We start from the raw sequence: 16,349 nt of genomic DNA on the forward strand, positions 1-16,349 counted from the left end.
ACCCAGCGTGCCTGTTATGTGAAAGAGAAGAAAAGGCTTATGTAACAAGATAATTAAGTATTAACGTGCTGTTCATCCTTAATTTAAGCACTGGTGCGCTACTCTTTCCCAGAGATTTTATGGTCAGGTTGGACGCATATTCCTCCATATGTTTGTTGTTTCGCTTGGAGGGTCTCAACCTCTCAGATTTGTGATCTGCAATTTGCTTCCAATTAATTGGTTCGCGAGGGACAAAATTAGAAAACTTAGCATTGAATTTTCACCTAGTATTGAGATTTATTTTAATAAAATCATTCCTCGTATGACTTCCTAATTCATTCATCTTGTCATGTTATTACAAACCATTGCTCCCTTTTCAACTCCTACCATCCTTTCAGTGGCTTGATTAGGTAACATGCTCGACAACTACATATAGTTGGATGGTTTTATTGCTGCCAGGTCCTGGCAAGCACTGTAAACATTTCAGGCACCTAGTTGAAGGGATGAAACAAGCATTAAACAATGCGTGGTTTAACTTTAGATTGGTATATTTATCTGTACTTTGATGTCTGAATCCACCTCAACCTGATGGATGAACTTCACAATTTACGTGTTAGTATATCAGTCATGCCAAAACAAGTGTCAAGGATATGTAATGAATGAAGTGCCGGGCTTGAGCTTTGAACCAAATTACTTGTATACAGCAAATCAATAATTGCCTTTTGCAATTGGGAAGAGCAGTGAAGTTGGCTGTATGAGTTTGTGCTTGCAGTCGATCATCTTATATTCAGTTGAGCAAGCCGCCTGCAGCAAAAACCAGTGATATATCAGCTTGATAGTTGAGGAAGAACGTCGAAATAAGAGAAGATGATGCAACATTCAATAGGAACTTAGAATCATCATGGATTTTTAAGAAACAAATGTCAAAATGTGTTTGATTGGCATCATATTTTTTGGGTGCAAGCATCAGGTATTATTTGATCTGCTTTTGTATAATAAATACTACCTTCTCTGATTGTGTACTTATGCACAGTATTGAATGAGAGGGGAAAAGAGTTAGTTTTCTCCTTTTTCTCTTCTATGCTAAGAACAACGATAGTGTAGGTCTCCTCAAACGATAAATGTCTAGTTTCCTAACTTATGTGGATAGATAAGTGACATATATATCCTGCTAAATATAACAAATCGACAAAATAATATTTTACTTGACACCCCTCCTGATTAGTAGTCTTGGTGAAACATGCATTATGAGTTCATATATGGGCTGGATGCAACACTTTATCGAGGCTACCATGATTTATTAAAAGGACACTGACGTGGAACTTGTTATGAAAACGCAGAAGGCTAAAAAACTACAATGATTTTTACAAAAGATGGACAAAAAAGGTTTTCTTTTCTTTGGACAGAAAAGATTTCAGTTTGACAGAAGAGGTGCATACCTAGACTAATGGTTTGGTAACACAAAAAAATTCAAATGTGAAACAAGTTCAACAAGCAACACAAAATTGGTCTCACATGATTGGATATAGGAAGGCATTAGAGCAAGAAGGTCAAACCTCGCGCTGAGGTTAAGCAATAGATGATGGCTATATCAATTGAGGAGACAGTACGTAGAATAGAAAGTTATGTGCTTCCGTATAACCATTCTGGATGACTTTATCAAGGATAATGAGAAAATTATTCTCAAGAGAAGATGTATGACAGAAATTATAAAAAGAATAGACATATATCCAGATGGAATAAGGAATTGCTGCAAAGTTGCATAGCAGAAGAAAGGATGTAGAGCAGCAGTCAGCACATAATAGGGTACCTCTTCATAATCCCAGCCTTACGTGAAAGGAAGGGCAGTTCCTATGGAACATATCAAGCGAAGAACTATCAGGTACTGTTAGAAGAATTGCAACGGGAAGTAGTGCGTAGAGAATTATTCTTGGGGGAGAACAAGAACAATACAGGGGATAACAAAGAGAGATGCTATAACTGAAGCAACACCATGCAGGCTATGACAATAAATTTTGTTTTTGCATCTTTCCTCGTAAGAACTAACACAATCCGAGGTATGAAATATTGCATGATGCTCCAGCGATAAAGAAGCATCAAGTTTATGAGTGGCTGAGACATGGAAAGCGGAAAAGTTCCAATTCAAGTACTTAAACCTGTATTTAAGGCAGATATTCTGTTAGATACATGCTGGGGCATAGGTTAACAAAACAAGGTCCAAAGTAGCTAGGCAGGGATAAAGCGTTGACAACAAGAGCAAGGTCCAACATAAAAATTGTTCAGTGCATGAATCTTAAATTGCATAAGGAAAAATTTTGTTTTGTTGGAAGCCCAGTTAGATGCATGACATAGTCAAACCAGGACAAAGTGCAAATGAAAAGTAAAAAAGAATAAGTTTGTGATCTGCTTCTTGAAATTGCTTGGATCATCATCAAGACAAGTAGGCAAATTGTAGTTTGACATCCAAGAAGAAAGCAGTTTTAGTAATGATTGTCAGAAAGAGGATTAACACAAAATAAAATGTTGCAAAATATATGTAAAGAGGAATAACTAAAAAGGGCATATTATAGTGGCCAAGATACTGCAGAGAAGAAGAGGTTGCCCAGCAAAATGGAAGTTCTTTTGATTTATCTAGATGAAATAAGAAAAACCAGCCAATAAATCATGTCACATGCTTAAGTTTTGAATCAGACAAAAAATTAGCAATTAAATGAATGCTAAGTTTCTTTCTTTTTATTGTCTGAAGTGTAGTGCTTACTCTTGGTCTTCATCTGTCCAACAGACATCTTGTGTGTCATTGAGTACCGCACTAACTGCATGATCCAATCTACCAGATTCAATGATATCCAAGTCCTCTAGAAGGACCTCATAATGGCTCTTCACCTCCTCTGCACTCCTCTTGCCTCCAATAATGGATGCAACTGCCTCCCACCTATCAGGATTTCCTTCGTCGACCACCGCCAGCGCCAGCTCAAATAACTTGTTGTCTTCCCAACTCCAGCCAGAAGGAACATTCCCACTCTCATCAGGATCTTCCATGGCCAACTTCCTTAGCTTTCTCTAGTAGGAAACTAGAAAGAAAAGAAAGAACAAAAGGATTAAATCTCAGACACATGCATATTTAAATTGGATTGAAGGAAAACACTGAGGAACTATGGATAGAAGTCAAGAGAGCTTCCTTTTAGCACAGCAAAGAACTTTCCCCTTCCTGTGTAACATATAAAGATTTTGTGGGTGAGATTGCTCTTGTTATCACCTTCAAAGTTCAAACCATAAGTCCACCCATAAAAAACACAGTGATATAACATATATAAACTGCTCCATGTTTGAAAAAAAAAAATCATCTTATACAATATCATAAATGATAGAACTTGTTTTTCTATTTGTCTCACATCACAAACAAGAAATCAAAGGGAATAAGATACCCCAATTGACACCTACTAATATCTGAACGCCCCTGGCTGGGTCAAAACTAGTATGGTTGGTTGGACGGAACTCAAACCCAACTCCATATGGCGAAAACCGCAAAAATGAAGCAAAAAACATAAAAACTTAACGTGCCAAAATTAAATTGTTCGCATTGATGTGAACACCATGTATCTCACACCTACTCCATTATATAAAAATTATACGATTTGTGTCAAGAAATAGTATGATTCCGATATACCCCATCACAACATTTACTAAATTTCCCAACGTCCATGGATTCCAACTGACCTGCTCCACCACAAAAATTGTTAATAACACTGTAATTCGTTGATTCAAATATTTTATGTGATTACAAAGCGTATCAACTTGGCCAGAATCCTAACACAGAGCTTGGCCGCTTAGATTCCGACTCACATATGACAAGGACTTCGAACAACCTCCTTTCCCCGATAACGTGGAGAAGCTTCTTGCTTTTTTCTATTTGTTGACCGCATATTCTAGAGAGAGAATTGGAGATTCTCTTTTTCTATTGGTGCGATATATATAGAGAAGTATATTTGATCTATTTGGGCTTGGAACCTTGCAAGGTTCCTCTCATATGTGAATATGAATATCTCTAATTCAGGACCTCTCGATTCCTTGTTTTCCCCCCTGACGTAAGACCTCCTTGTTCTATTGCTTCCTTAAATAATAAACAAAAGGGAAGAGGTTCTTAAAATAGTATTTCGACAGTAAGATATTGAGGACTTTAGATGTAAGTTCACTATTATGTTGCTTGAAAGTAATTCGTAGTCAACTTAGGGGTATCGGTGATGAGGTCGGCCCGGCAATTACTTCTTGGGTACTCGTTCAAATTTACCATCACTGGTAACCTGGTTTGAGTGGTGGACCCGTTGACCAAAAAATAAGTTTATGCCTACTTAGGGATGTAGCAATTTTATGATTGCAAAACCAGTCCCGTCAACCTGACTGCCGGAACCAGATTAACTATTTTGGCGGTTTGTTGGTTGCTGCACATAGTTGCAATTTAAGTTGAAAGAAGGAAGTTATTTGTAAATTTTCCATGGTAAAAATGAACTGATGCCCGCCATCCAGTTTGCCGAGGGTACTTCAACCCTTGGCCAATTGTTTGGACACTGGACTTAAATGATAAGGTCCACTTGGGGACCTGAAAGTAAGTTTATCCCCGCACCAACCGGGACAAGTTCTCATTTTAACGCCGACTGGCGAGCTGGTAGGGACAAATATAAATTAAGATACAACCAGGGTGCTGCATGTAATTTTACAGAAGCAAATCCATTTTACTGTTCTGTACTCCACAAAAGGCTCAAGGAATAGAAAGCCCAACCACGGCGAATTAGGATTGGGGTTGGGTTTAGTTTATTCTGAGGAGAAGATGGCAAGATGCCGACGAGCAGGTTCTCCAGCTTAATTAACTCATCATCGTTAATGGATTTGCAAGTATTAGGGCTGCAATCTACCCTTAATTAACTCATCAAATTTGAGAAACTCGTTCAGTTTCCCTTAGGTCTTCTTGCTCTGTAGTCGTTCTGAAGATGAAATTTTGTGTTATGATCCATCACTCAGAAGAAATTATAATATAATGATTTCAGCTACTTGCCGTTTTTTCATCTTTCCACCAAAGCATCAGCAAAAGTGACTGAGATTTAATTGTATAATTTCTTATAGCAAATGCTTGCAATGAATCATGCTGAAGTGAAAAGGTGTTATTTTACTAGGGAATAAATTATAATTCAGTATATAGTTCGACATGTTTTTTTTTTTTTTTTTTTCTCTTGACTAAGCCAAGAATTGGTGGTTATACTCATGATAGAAAAAAGAGATGGAGTATCATGATGTGGTACGATTAGAACAGAACTTTACTGATATGTTCGGAACCAAACTGACAGGCAGGTGCATGAACATCTTTTAATCAAATATATCGGTCAATTGGAGCTTTAAACAAGCAGAAAGTTTAAAGAAAAAATCAGGAATGTTTGGTAAAGTAGTCCCAAAGACAAAAAAGATCGAAAGGTATCACAGTACAGTCTTTCAATCCAATAGATTGAATAATTTATCAAAGTTTACAAATAACAGCTCCATATATGCTCCGACGTCTTGAGGCAGTCTGGCAAGCTCCAATTAGATTTGCTTTTAGTTATTGAAATCTATGCTTGTCCCACCTGCATTTTCTCATTTTACTTTTGGAAGAAGCGAACTGTCAGATAGAACGTATTTAACTGAATTATTGGGCAAGCAGCTATGTATTTTCTTGTTCTAACATGCATCAATTAACAAAGTATGATCCATTTTCTTGTTCTTCATTGAGCTCAATGAATTGCCTCATTTTGTAAGTTGCTTCAATACAAACTACTGTTACTACATGGAGCAAAACTTTTTTGAAAAAAGAAATGTGCCGGAACTTTCAATTGTGACAGTATAGTTTGACCTCATATTGGCCCCTCAAACATGCTATGACCTCTTATAATTACTGGGGTAAAAATTATTGGAAAGATTTGGATTACCTTATCAAAAAAGACTTTGTCCGCATGTGTAATGGTTCAATGCAGCTGAGCCTTTAGGTTCTTCTCTCCAGTAAAAGATTAAAGAAAGGAGAAAAAAAAAAAAAAACATAATAAACCCTCCTTGAAGCAGGGAGGAATGGATCTACTCAAATAAGCTAATCAAACCATCATAATCACCATTGTGAGCGTAGAAGATGTGATGGAAAGCTCTTGGCGAATTCTTAAGGCAGGTAAACAAATCATGCCATAACATACCTTGCTGCAACTACTCACAATGGCTGCTCTGCAACTTCACTGTCATTTCAACCGTTATAAATTTGCAAGCAAGATATAGCAGTATTGATTATAACATGAAAACGGGCTAATCCTACAACCAGAAGCCCTGTTTAATGGAAAAAAACACTGATTGGCTGCTTTCCATTAAACGTGTTCTCGAAGAAGTCTAAGCTCCTAAAATCCACATGAGGTTTTGCGAGTTTCGCTCAAAACAGATAATCATGAACCTTTATTTGCGTCAAATAGTTCTCTAAGGGCCAAAAAAAAATGTCGAAAATGGTTCCAAAAATTATAAGGGAAACCTGCTTTTTTCGAGTTCTTTTGACTTGCCATGAAAATCTACCTAATGGGTGGTAAAAAGAGTTCAATTTGAAACAACCAAACAACCAAGAAATCATGAAGTTAGTAAACTCAGACGCAACAATGAACGAAATCAAATTATAGTTGAGAGAGAGAGAGAGAGAGAGAGAGCCAGGGAAGAGGCAGTGCATGGGAAGAGCAGCAACAACCAAAGATCTCTCTCGCTCCCTTTGCTCCTCTCCTGAACGTTTGATGCTTCGAGTTGGGCGTGTGTTGATGACCCCATCCCATGCTCCACCTCGTCCCCGTCTTTGTGCCCTCTTCCCTGCTCTCTGTACCGACCTCGACATCTATTCATACGCGTACATCGATCTCTCTCTCTCTTTTGCAAGCTCTTTTTTTTGGCTTATTTGCCGTTACTTTCTGCTTCAGTCGAACCATGCCATTTTGGAGCTTAATATATATTTACCCATGTTGAAAGAAAAAGATGCAGCTCAGGACAATGGAAGGGGCTGTCGTACTCTTTCTCCTGCCAATTTGGTGACCACGTACCGGTTGGAAGTACAAACCGATGCCATTTCAATTCAAACAAGTTTGACTGGTACACCAGACCCACATGTAGTACACCGAATTGCTCTTTTTTGTACTACGTTTATTAGTTGATTGTGTTGAATTGTCCTACGAGTACTACATATGTAAGATTAGAGGAAATCATATGATTGGGAGTTGCTATGGTGATTGATTACATTTGTTTGGATTTTTTTTCTTTTCTCTGATACCCAAACCTTCCTTTATGTCTCGCTCCTATCTGACTTTGAATAGTTCTTTATTTTTTTTGAAAAATCTTGATCGACATCAAGATCAATAATTATTATTAAAATAAATTACAATTTTTTTTAAAAAAATTAGTAAAATTATTTATCTCTTGTGAAAACCTTTCGATGAAAAAGATGATATACATTTATTTTTTATATCTTTAGATGACCATTATATTACTTAAGATTATTTTGATTATTGTTCTTTTTTTTCTGACATGACATTTGAATCTATTAAAGATTAACGGTTTGATTAATATTTCATTAAATATTAGATTAGCGTGTTGAACGGAACAGACCCCACTATTAGATGTAGGTATAATTTACACCCAATTATAGGAGGTTTTTTATAATTTATTCTTATCATTATGCATAATTTCTTTCTTTTTTTATCAGCTTCTTTAGAAACTTTGAGAAGACCAAGTGATATTGCACTCCAAGCTTCAGCTGAAATCCTAGAATCTTCAGCTAAGCAAGAATACTTTCGTTTGAGTATTACTCATTTAAATGCTTTGAAATTCAGGCCTCTCGCCCTCACATTAAAAATTGCATTTTCTAAGTCTGAGCATGAATAAAACTTCACCAAGTCTCTTTTTCACCACAAGAAGGGGAAAATATTCATCCAGGTTTTTTGATGCGAGATGTTGAATGGTTGAAGCTTGGTGTACCACAAAATGATAATAGTTTAGTGAGGGCAAACTGCTCGGTTATCCAGCTTAATTCTAAGCACATCTAACATGGGGATTACAGCTTTTTTTCTCCCCATAAATCCTCACAAAATCATACAAATTCATATAGCAACAACATGTTCCTTTTCCAGTCCAGTGAACTCCGGCATCAAGGACTGCTCCGTCAACAACTGTTGGCTGCTACTACAAACCCCCAAATCATCCGACAACTTCGCACATAACTGCAAGAACATAGGAGGATGAAGGATTATTTTAGAGAAAACCTTTATAGATATATAAATGTTTGCACCATTGACAACAAAGATGGAGTTCTACCTGTCTATATAATGAAGAATCTCCATGTGATTTTCTTAATTCCACAACATATAATGATGGGCTGAGCTCGAAGACCTGAATTTTCAGATGTCAAAAAATATCATCAAGGAAGGCTTGTAAAAATACCAGAATATGGAACATAGTGATAGGCAGGAAATTTACCTCCGCAGCAACTGAAAGGGACTGCGGGGTCGTTGAGCCCGTGCATTGTTGCATAACTTTCAACTGCAAACAGACATGATAGAACTTCAAGACCTCTTAGAACAGATAAACATTCACATAAAAAGTTCTAAGAACAAATTCTTTTTATTGGCACAGCCTTGTACAACAAAAAAGGGAAAAGAAAATTTGCAATGAAGCACATATCAGATTTACAAATTTGAGGAAGTGGTTCGGACATGCTAACCTTGCCATGGCATTTGTGAACTTGAAATCCCATTCCAGTGACAATGTCCTCAATCCTCTCAAACAAATCCTTTGGTGAGTAAGTTGAGGTGAATCTGATCTTCCTTTCAGAGACATCCTAAATTTGCCAAGGTAATTAAGAGAAAAATAGTTATAATCATCTGAAGCTTTCTTGCATCTCCATGAATTATAGCAGAATTGGTTGTAAGACTGAGAGGTTAGAAAAGAAACATCAAAGAGCTTTCAAAGGATTTTTAGACTGTGTGTGTGTGAGAGAGAGAGAGAGGGGACAGGAAAGCAAGGAGTTAGGCAGTCTTACTTTGCCTAGATCTGGACAGATCTAGGCAGTTTTGTTATGCCTTTAAGCATGCAAGAATTTTACATCGTCTAAGTGAGTATTTAAACATGTCGATGAATTATACTGGGAATAAATCCTGGAGGAAGCTTTTGGCTTCCCCCACTTGCTTCAAAAACAGAATCATGCTGGGAATACAAACAAAGTGAAAAAACATGCTGGGGAAAGGAAAAATGAATAAGAGTTTACCTCTTTCTCAAAAAACCCAGAAAGATCGAGGGATGAAGACATTCCAATTAGCTCAAAAGCATTGATGTGAGTGTATATATTTCCATGTTCGTTGGTCTCTGCAACCTTCACCAAATAGCCAATCATGTATTCAGTTCCAATGGCAAACTGCTATTAATAAAGGACCTAGAATGAGAGGTTTCCTTTTTTTGTTTTTGTTTTCTCTTTTGAAAAAGGAACTGGCATCAAAGGTTGTCTTAGCATCATTCATGCTACCTCTTTGATTGAGAAGGATTCATCATCAGAGCTTTTATCCTCCTCTTCCTCTTCCTCTTCAGGCATGACAGGAATATAATCTTGCTTGAACCAACCATCTTCTTTGATTTGGGCCACATTAATCCGGGTACAAGGATTTGGATCAAGTATCCTCCTTATCATGTTTCGAGCTCCAGGGGAAAGCCATTTAGGAATTTGAAATTCACCCTTGAATATCTAAATCAATCAAGAAAATTACAGTAAAAAAACTAATGTATATTGATATAATCATCGGATCAAAGCACATAAACTTAAAACTAAATAGTAGCATGACTTGGCACATTTTTCACTTTGTAACTTGAAGTTTGCTAAGCATATAATATGCATCACAAATAGCTATGTGATTGGAAAGAGGTTTTTCTCTCTTTTTCTGTTTGGGGAGGGGAGGGGGTTGGGGGGGTAGCAAAATTCTATGTTACCTTTTGATAGAGGACAGCAAGGTTTCTATCATCAAAGGGAAGATATCCAGTAAGAATAACATAGAGGATGACACCGCAAGACCATATGTCTGACTTAGCACCATCATATCCTCGGTTGGCAAGAACCTATATGCATAATCGCAGGAAGTCATCATCTGCCAACAGCTTGGTAGAAACAAATGGGAACTTGGAATCAGAGATAAAATATACATAATTCCTCACCTCAGGGGCAACATAGTTTGGACTGCCACAGGTCGTATGCAATAACCCATCATTCTGACACAGAAGATGGAAAAGATAAGCATAAAGACTTGCAACATCTAAAATACATTTACAGAGAATCTGACTCCAGAAGAAGCTTGTGAAGACATACCCCAAATTGTTGAGGTAAAGCACTAAGGCCAAAGTCAGATATCTTAATGTTCCCTTCTGCATCAAGAAGCACATTCTCTGGCTGTAATTGAAGCAAGGAACATTAACACCACCATAAAAATTTTATCATCTTTGAATATAAAGGAAATAAGCTTCCCAGTAAAACAAATAATGCGACACCGTCATTAAATTCATAACAGGATATGCATAATAGTCTTATACAGCATGTGGAATTTTTAGGATTTTTCATACTTGAAGTTCAATGAGTACTATTTACCTTCAAATCCCTGTGGAAGACACCTTTGTCATGACAATAGCTCACAGCATCAATTAGCTGCTGGAAAAGCTTTCGCCCTTCATGCTCTGGAAGTCTCCCCTTCATTGCCTTCAATATCCACAAAAATTTGAAGAAAATCAGTTCATTACCATATTGCAATGGAAGACATTCTCTAGCCACTATAAGAGATACAAAATTAAGGGCTATATATATAGGAAGCGAAGCTGCTTACAATTTTGTCAAATAGCTCACCCCCAGTTACATATTCAAGGACCATGTAAATTTTGGTTTTGCTTGCTAAGACCTGCCAAAATGGAGATAAGGACATGCAAAAATGTCAGGATCTATGCCAAGGATTTTGAACAGATTAGATTTCATCAGTAAAGAAAACTTTTTACGCAAACTTGCAACTTAAGTTTTTTTTTTTACTTAAAATGAAGGGGCAACTTAAGGGCTTCAAACTTCAATCATAAAACGTGATAACTAGCCATTAGCATATGTAAAAATAATTGAGAGAGAATTAGGCAAAACCCAATCCAAAATTATCAAAATAAGAATTAGCGTAGCCCATATTAACTGAAGAGAACTGCAACAATGGTTCGAGATTAGGAATCAGCATTCGTTTTTGTCACAAAATGGTAAAAGATGAAGAGTCTCCAAGCACATAAATTTGGATGATAATGAGCACATCGAGGTGGTTTTGTGAAAACCCAACAAGACTAAGATCAAAAAAAAAAAAAAAAAATGAACTGGGAGATAGCGTAATTAGCAAATGGGAACTGTGAAGGAGAACTCGGTACAAGACAAAGTGATGTGTCTTAAAAGGACAAGAAAACAGCTTATATAGGAGAACAGCTTGGGTTCACGTAAAAGAGTTGGAAAAGTGCATGAAACACCTAACATAACACGGTTGAAAGCTACGAGATAGAGTACAGCTTTGTTTTGGCTTAGAACCGTGTCAACCAGCAACAAATGGTTCAAGCCCTGTGGAACCTCGGAACAGTGAAAGAGCTATAACTTGAACGGACAAGTAAGGCAAAGGTGAATCATTGGCCGGATCACGTGGCACTGGGCCTATACTCGGACCAGACGCAACCAAACAACAACAGGGCCCATTATATTGTACCACACCTTTTAGACACCTAACACCAATAGAACTAGGATCCTGTACCAAAAAAGCCTAATCCACTAACAACAACTTCTGGTCAAGTGTATCGTTGTCGCTTTCGCTTTCGAATAGCTGGGAAGTAGGCTCCCCGTAGAAAGAGGCACAGTTAAATGGACGCTGGAGATTGGTCTGACCCAAGACCGAGTCAGTTATCGAACGTCTGATCCCCGCACTTGGAGTGGACCTATGCGTGCGCGGCCCGTTGCGGGGAAGGCCATTGCAATGCGACAAGCGTGGCAGCACGCACTTTCGGGCGAAAGCATGTTTGATGTTCTTTCGCGATGCCAACCGTTGGATAGCCCCGTGCATAAATTATTGCGCGATCCAACGGTTGACGTAGCGCAAGAAGAAAATCATCCTTTCGCGCGAAAGATCAAACCCGAACCCCATCTCCACAAAAGGTGTCGAGGGACCCACTAATCGACGTTGATGACTCTGTCGACGCGAACGTTAAAAGAAGACAGAGACGGATGCGTCCGTCCAAAATTTCAGCCATCAACATATACATATTATCGTTATCATATATTAAGAAGGCAAAAAAATCGCTATCATCGTTAATTTATAACAGTCAACTTATCCAACGGCTGAAAGAGCAAGATGAAACGAGTGACGACCCTAGGATAATCGAGAAAAATCTGGAATACACGGGCAGGTGGATTCCCAAAATATCCTTCTGGGCGATTGTACGACGGCCGTTAAAACTTCTCCAGCTTACTGTTAGGTAGCCGTTAGCCAGTTATGACGCCGTTATTTGGTAGTTTCACGGTTCAGATGACACATTGTTTTTAATTATTTAATAAATTTTTATATTAAAAAAAAAAAAACCTACTTTTCCTGAGCCCAAGATTTTGCTACAGTGTTTCAAAGAGAATTTTGATCTTTTTATTTTTTATTTTTTTCTAACCATTAGGTTAAATATAGATCTGAATTTCAGTTTGATGAAGTATTCATATGTACGATTGATATGATAAATATTTTAAATATTAAAATTATTTAATATTATAATTAAATTAATTTTTTTTAAAATTTTTTTAATTTTTATGGATCATTAAAAGAAGATGAATACAGAAAAATCGCAGAAATCAGAAGTTCGAGGGACAGTGATGGCAACACGAAGAAGCTACAGGCTACGTAAGGTCGAGGAAGGAGGCAGTGACTATGCATAGAAGCCGCAGGGACAAGATTTGGAATGGTGTAGAGAAGTCGCGAACTGTTGGAGACATCAGGGGATGGGGGTTGAGGGTCAGGGGTGGGTGTAGAGCAATCATAACCATCGGAGATAGGAGGAAGAGGGATTGGAAAGACGTAAAACTGCATCGACAGGTATGGGAGTGAGAGTGCAGAATCAAGAGTGGAGGATGCACGGGCTGTCAGAGAGAGGGGTTGGGGGGTTGGTGGCGCAAAGGAGTGGAGGAGACTCGAGGGGCCGAGTCATGGAGCGAAGAAGCCTCGGGGGGTCAGATCGTGGTGAGGAGGTGCGGAGGCCGGAGAAGAGACCGCAGGTGGCACTGAGGGTCGGAGAGGTGAGGGATAGTTGGGCACAGTAAAGCCATGAGCAGAAAAAAAAGTGAAAAAATATAATGATAATAACAAAATATTATTTTTTAAAAAAATAAAATATATAAAAAATTAATATATAATATTATCAATAATTTTTTATAATAAAATATTATAAAAGGAGCGTCACAGCAAAATTCTAAAACTTATGTACTGTAACACTGTAAATGCTAACCTTGCTAACAGGGAACATAACGGCGTCAAGAAGAAGATGACAATAGCCAATGATGGTTCCCATGGAACGAAATGGAAAAAGCAAATATGGAGAACGTTAATTAAACCTCGTCGCAGAGAGCAAGGATGCCTAAACTCGCATATAATACACACCTACAGTATTCCCAAAATAACCCTCCCACACGAAAGTTTCCATACTAGCCTCTAGAGAGAGAGAGAGAACGGACCTCGTATAAGCGGACAACGTTTGGATGCCGGAGAAGCTTCAGCGTACCAATTTCTCTCTTAATCTGCCACATTCGCAACCGGAATTACCACTCAAAACAAGAAGAGAGAGAAGAAAATGGACGAAATTGATTCCCGGAAAGGGCCCGTATGATACCTGGTCTCGAATCTTTAGGTCGATGACCCGCTTCCGTTCGAGAATCTTAACAGCGTAGCTCTGGCCGGAGTCGATCCTCCGTGCGTGCTTCACCTTCCCGAAATTGCCCTCCCCCAGCGTCCGCCCGATCTCGTACTTCCCAAGGCGCACAATCTCCCCGTCCTTCGTCATCCGCCGGGCGCCGGTCACCGAACACCGATTGCCGTCGGCCGGGGAGGACGAGAACACCTCCTGAGCTTCGAAAGCCGGAGGCCTGTGGAGACAACCGAGGACTTCCTCTGCGAGAGGGAGAGACGGAGAGCCTAGAGAGCCTTTTATAGCGTCCGGAATTGGGATGTCGGAATCGAGAGTCCCGTCACCGCTTGTTCTTGTTACTGAGGGAGATTCGTTCGGCGACACCGGCAGCTGGCTGCAAGGAGGCCACAATGAGCAGCTGGGTTGGCCAGCTTGGGTCGTGGACCCTGACCGGGCGGTGACAAGATCTCGAAAGGTATAAAATAAGGGCAGGGATCTCGGTTTCTGCTTTAAGTACGTAATTACTAAAATGACCCTTTACTTGTAGAGAAAAGACAGCAGCTGTTGCTCATAACCGCGGCAACAGCTAACCCGGAAGACCGTATCAGAGCCGTGGTTGCGCGCCATGTTATCAACGTATCATTACGAAGTTGTAAGATCTCATTATTAGCATTTAAAAATAATTATTCTATTCGTGTTTACTGTTATAGGACGTGGAAAGCAATTGTACCAATAGTTCGCGTCAAACTTAACTACTGTATTTGGTGTTGTTGCGGTCAATTCTCTCATCATCTGATCGTCGAAAACGAACGCCTGCAAAAAGAAAGTCCACGCTGATCGGAGGCGGTTCCAGCGGAGATCCTCCGACGGTCAAGTCAGAGAGGTGACTGGGCAACAGTGAAATGAAAACAGAGAGCTCAATCGAGAGAGAATGAGAAAGGGAGCAAGCCTGTTGTTTCGAAGGGTCTCTAGCACTGTAGCCTTCCCCGATATATATAGTGGAGCGTGGTATGGCGCCGTCATTAATGGCGCGGACAAGTGAGGAATTGTCAACTCACCGTAGACTGTCAGAGTCGCCGTGAAAGTGTCACATCACCGTGGGGCTGTCAAATCGCTAGGGTTGATAATGCCCTAGGTGGGATAATGCCCTTAGACGGCGGTGTCGCGTGCTGCTGTCAGGGCTGACAGTCTCTGACAGCTGTACGGCGATCGGAGGAGTCGACCGACCCTAAGCCGGTAGCCAGCCGTGTGGCGTCGGATGGAGATTCAGATCCCTCCGACGGTCAGTCGGGCATGTTGCTAGAGTCGGCCATCGGACTCCCCGGTGCAGTCGGTCGGGAGAGTAAAAAAGGTCCGTCCGACCGACATACCCTCAGTCGGTAATGGCATCCGACGATCGGTCGGTCGGTCGGGTATGACCGACCATAAGCCGCCGTGAGCGGGGTCGGTCGGTATTCCCCAACAGGTGTGTTTGGTATGGGTTGACCCATTCGAGATGAAAGATGATCCGGATGAAGAAAATAAGATTGCTGTATTTATGCATGACAGTGATGCTAGATTATAAAACTTCTCAAATCATCATTCAGTCTGAGATTTTTTGAGAATGGATATTCAAGACCATCCAAATACGCTGATCTTGAAATAAGATTTTAGGATAACCATATCTCTCGATCGAACAATGATAGTATTGGCTAGTCCTCTAATGCTGGACATGAGCAACATTATAAAAAAAATGATCAAGAAAAAGCATTCACAAGAAAGCAGTTTTTATGAGAAATTTGGATTTTCGTCTTATTTTTTTCATCTTCCCTTTTTTTTTTGGGGGGGATGCAGTAACTTTTTATTTCACAAGATATTAATTTTTTTATTTCTTAACTTTTTTTCATATTTTAAGTTTTAATCTTTTTTATATTTGATTGAGTTTCTCTTATTTTTCTGAGTATTGGTATCCATTAAAAAAAAAAAAGAACTGTTTTTTTTATCCTATAAATCTATCTATATATTTGAGATGTATAATTTTTTTTATATAGATCTAAGATGTATAAATTCTTTTTTTATAAATCTATCCTTAGATTTATCGATTTCTTAAAACTTTTGATGAGAATTCTTTGAACATAATTTCTTTAAGCAACGTCTACACATTAGATGTTAGTGTGGAGCTTAATATGAGTATATGATGAAGAATAGTGGAAAAAGAAAAACAATGCTGTCTTGGTTTAAACTGTGCAAATATTATGTCTCTGCATGATACGTAAAGCAATCAAAAATATTTTTCCTCTACTCGATGTGAAATGTTTTTTCTTTCATTCCTTTTTTTTGGGGGGATTTCTTTTTCATTCTCCAACTAACACTTGAATAATAAGAAACCACGAACCCAAAAGAGAAATATGCTATGAAATTATATAGAAATATGC

At 38.8% G+C, this 16,349-nt stretch overlaps 2 protein-coding genes across 2 annotated transcripts; both read right to left on the reverse strand.

Moving 5' to 3' along the window:
* Positions 1 to 506: 506 nt before the first annotated feature.
* On the reverse strand, positions 507 to 6,988 carry LOC105040097 (protein RADIALIS-like 4). Its single transcript, XM_010916476.4, has 2 exons — positions 2,738 to 6,988; positions 507 to 783 (listed from the first exon to the last, which is right to left on the reverse strand). Exons 1-2 carry the CDS (start codon positions 3,016 to 3,018, stop codon positions 756 to 758), a joined length of 309 nt encoding a protein of 102 aa, XP_010914778.1. The 5' UTR covers positions 3,019 to 6,988; the 3' UTR covers positions 507 to 755.
* A 1,001-nt stretch (positions 6,989 to 7,989) lies between these two features.
* On the reverse strand, positions 7,990 to 14,216 carry LOC105040098 (CBL-interacting protein kinase 1). The gene is made up of 13 exons (XM_010916477.4): positions 13,921 to 14,216; positions 13,766 to 13,828; positions 10,872 to 10,943; positions 10,640 to 10,747; positions 10,364 to 10,444; positions 10,213 to 10,266; positions 9,991 to 10,116; positions 9,533 to 9,748; positions 9,278 to 9,382; positions 8,735 to 8,851; positions 8,491 to 8,553; positions 8,329 to 8,403; positions 7,990 to 8,234 (listed from the first exon to the last, which is right to left on the reverse strand). The coding sequence occupies exons 1-13, from the start codon at positions 14,089 to 14,091 to the stop codon at positions 8,115 to 8,117; spliced, it is 1,371 nt and encodes a 456-aa protein (XP_010914779.1). The 5' UTR covers positions 14,092 to 14,216; the 3' UTR covers positions 7,990 to 8,114.
* Positions 14,217 to 16,349: the final 2,133 nt, after the last annotated feature.

Source organism: Elaeis guineensis, chromosome 1 (genome assembly GCF_000442705.2).
Source record: "Elaeis guineensis isolate ETL-2024a chromosome 1, EG11, whole genome shotgun sequence".
In the NCBI taxonomy this organism is placed as follows: Eukaryota; Viridiplantae; Streptophyta; class Magnoliopsida; order Arecales; family Arecaceae; genus Elaeis; species Elaeis guineensis.

What these genes read in the sequence shown, in the direction of transcription:
- LOC105040097 (XM_010916476.4), bottom strand. Translation starts at nt 3,018, where the DNA reads ATGGAAGATCCTGATGAGAGTGGGAATGTTCCTTCTGGCTGGAGTTGG. An exon ending in TGGACAGATGAAGACCAAGA is followed by an intron (nt 784 to 2,737) that starts GTAAGCACTACA and finishes TTTTTGCTGCAG; the next exon opens with GCGGCTTGCTCAACTGAATA.
- LOC105040098 (XM_010916477.4), bottom strand. Translation starts at nt 14,091, where the DNA reads ATGACGAAGGACGGGGAGATTGTGCGCCTTGGGAAGTACGAGATCGGG. An exon ending in ACCTAAAGATTCGAGACCAG is followed by an intron (nt 13,829 to 13,920) that starts GTATCATACGGG and finishes CGAATGTGGCAG; the next exon opens with ATTAAGAGAGAAATTGGTAC. An exon ending in TTGCTGTCCTCTATCAAAAG is followed by an intron (nt 9,749 to 9,990) that starts GTAACATAGAAT and finishes TGATTGATTTAG; the next exon opens with ATATTCAAGGGTGAATTTCA.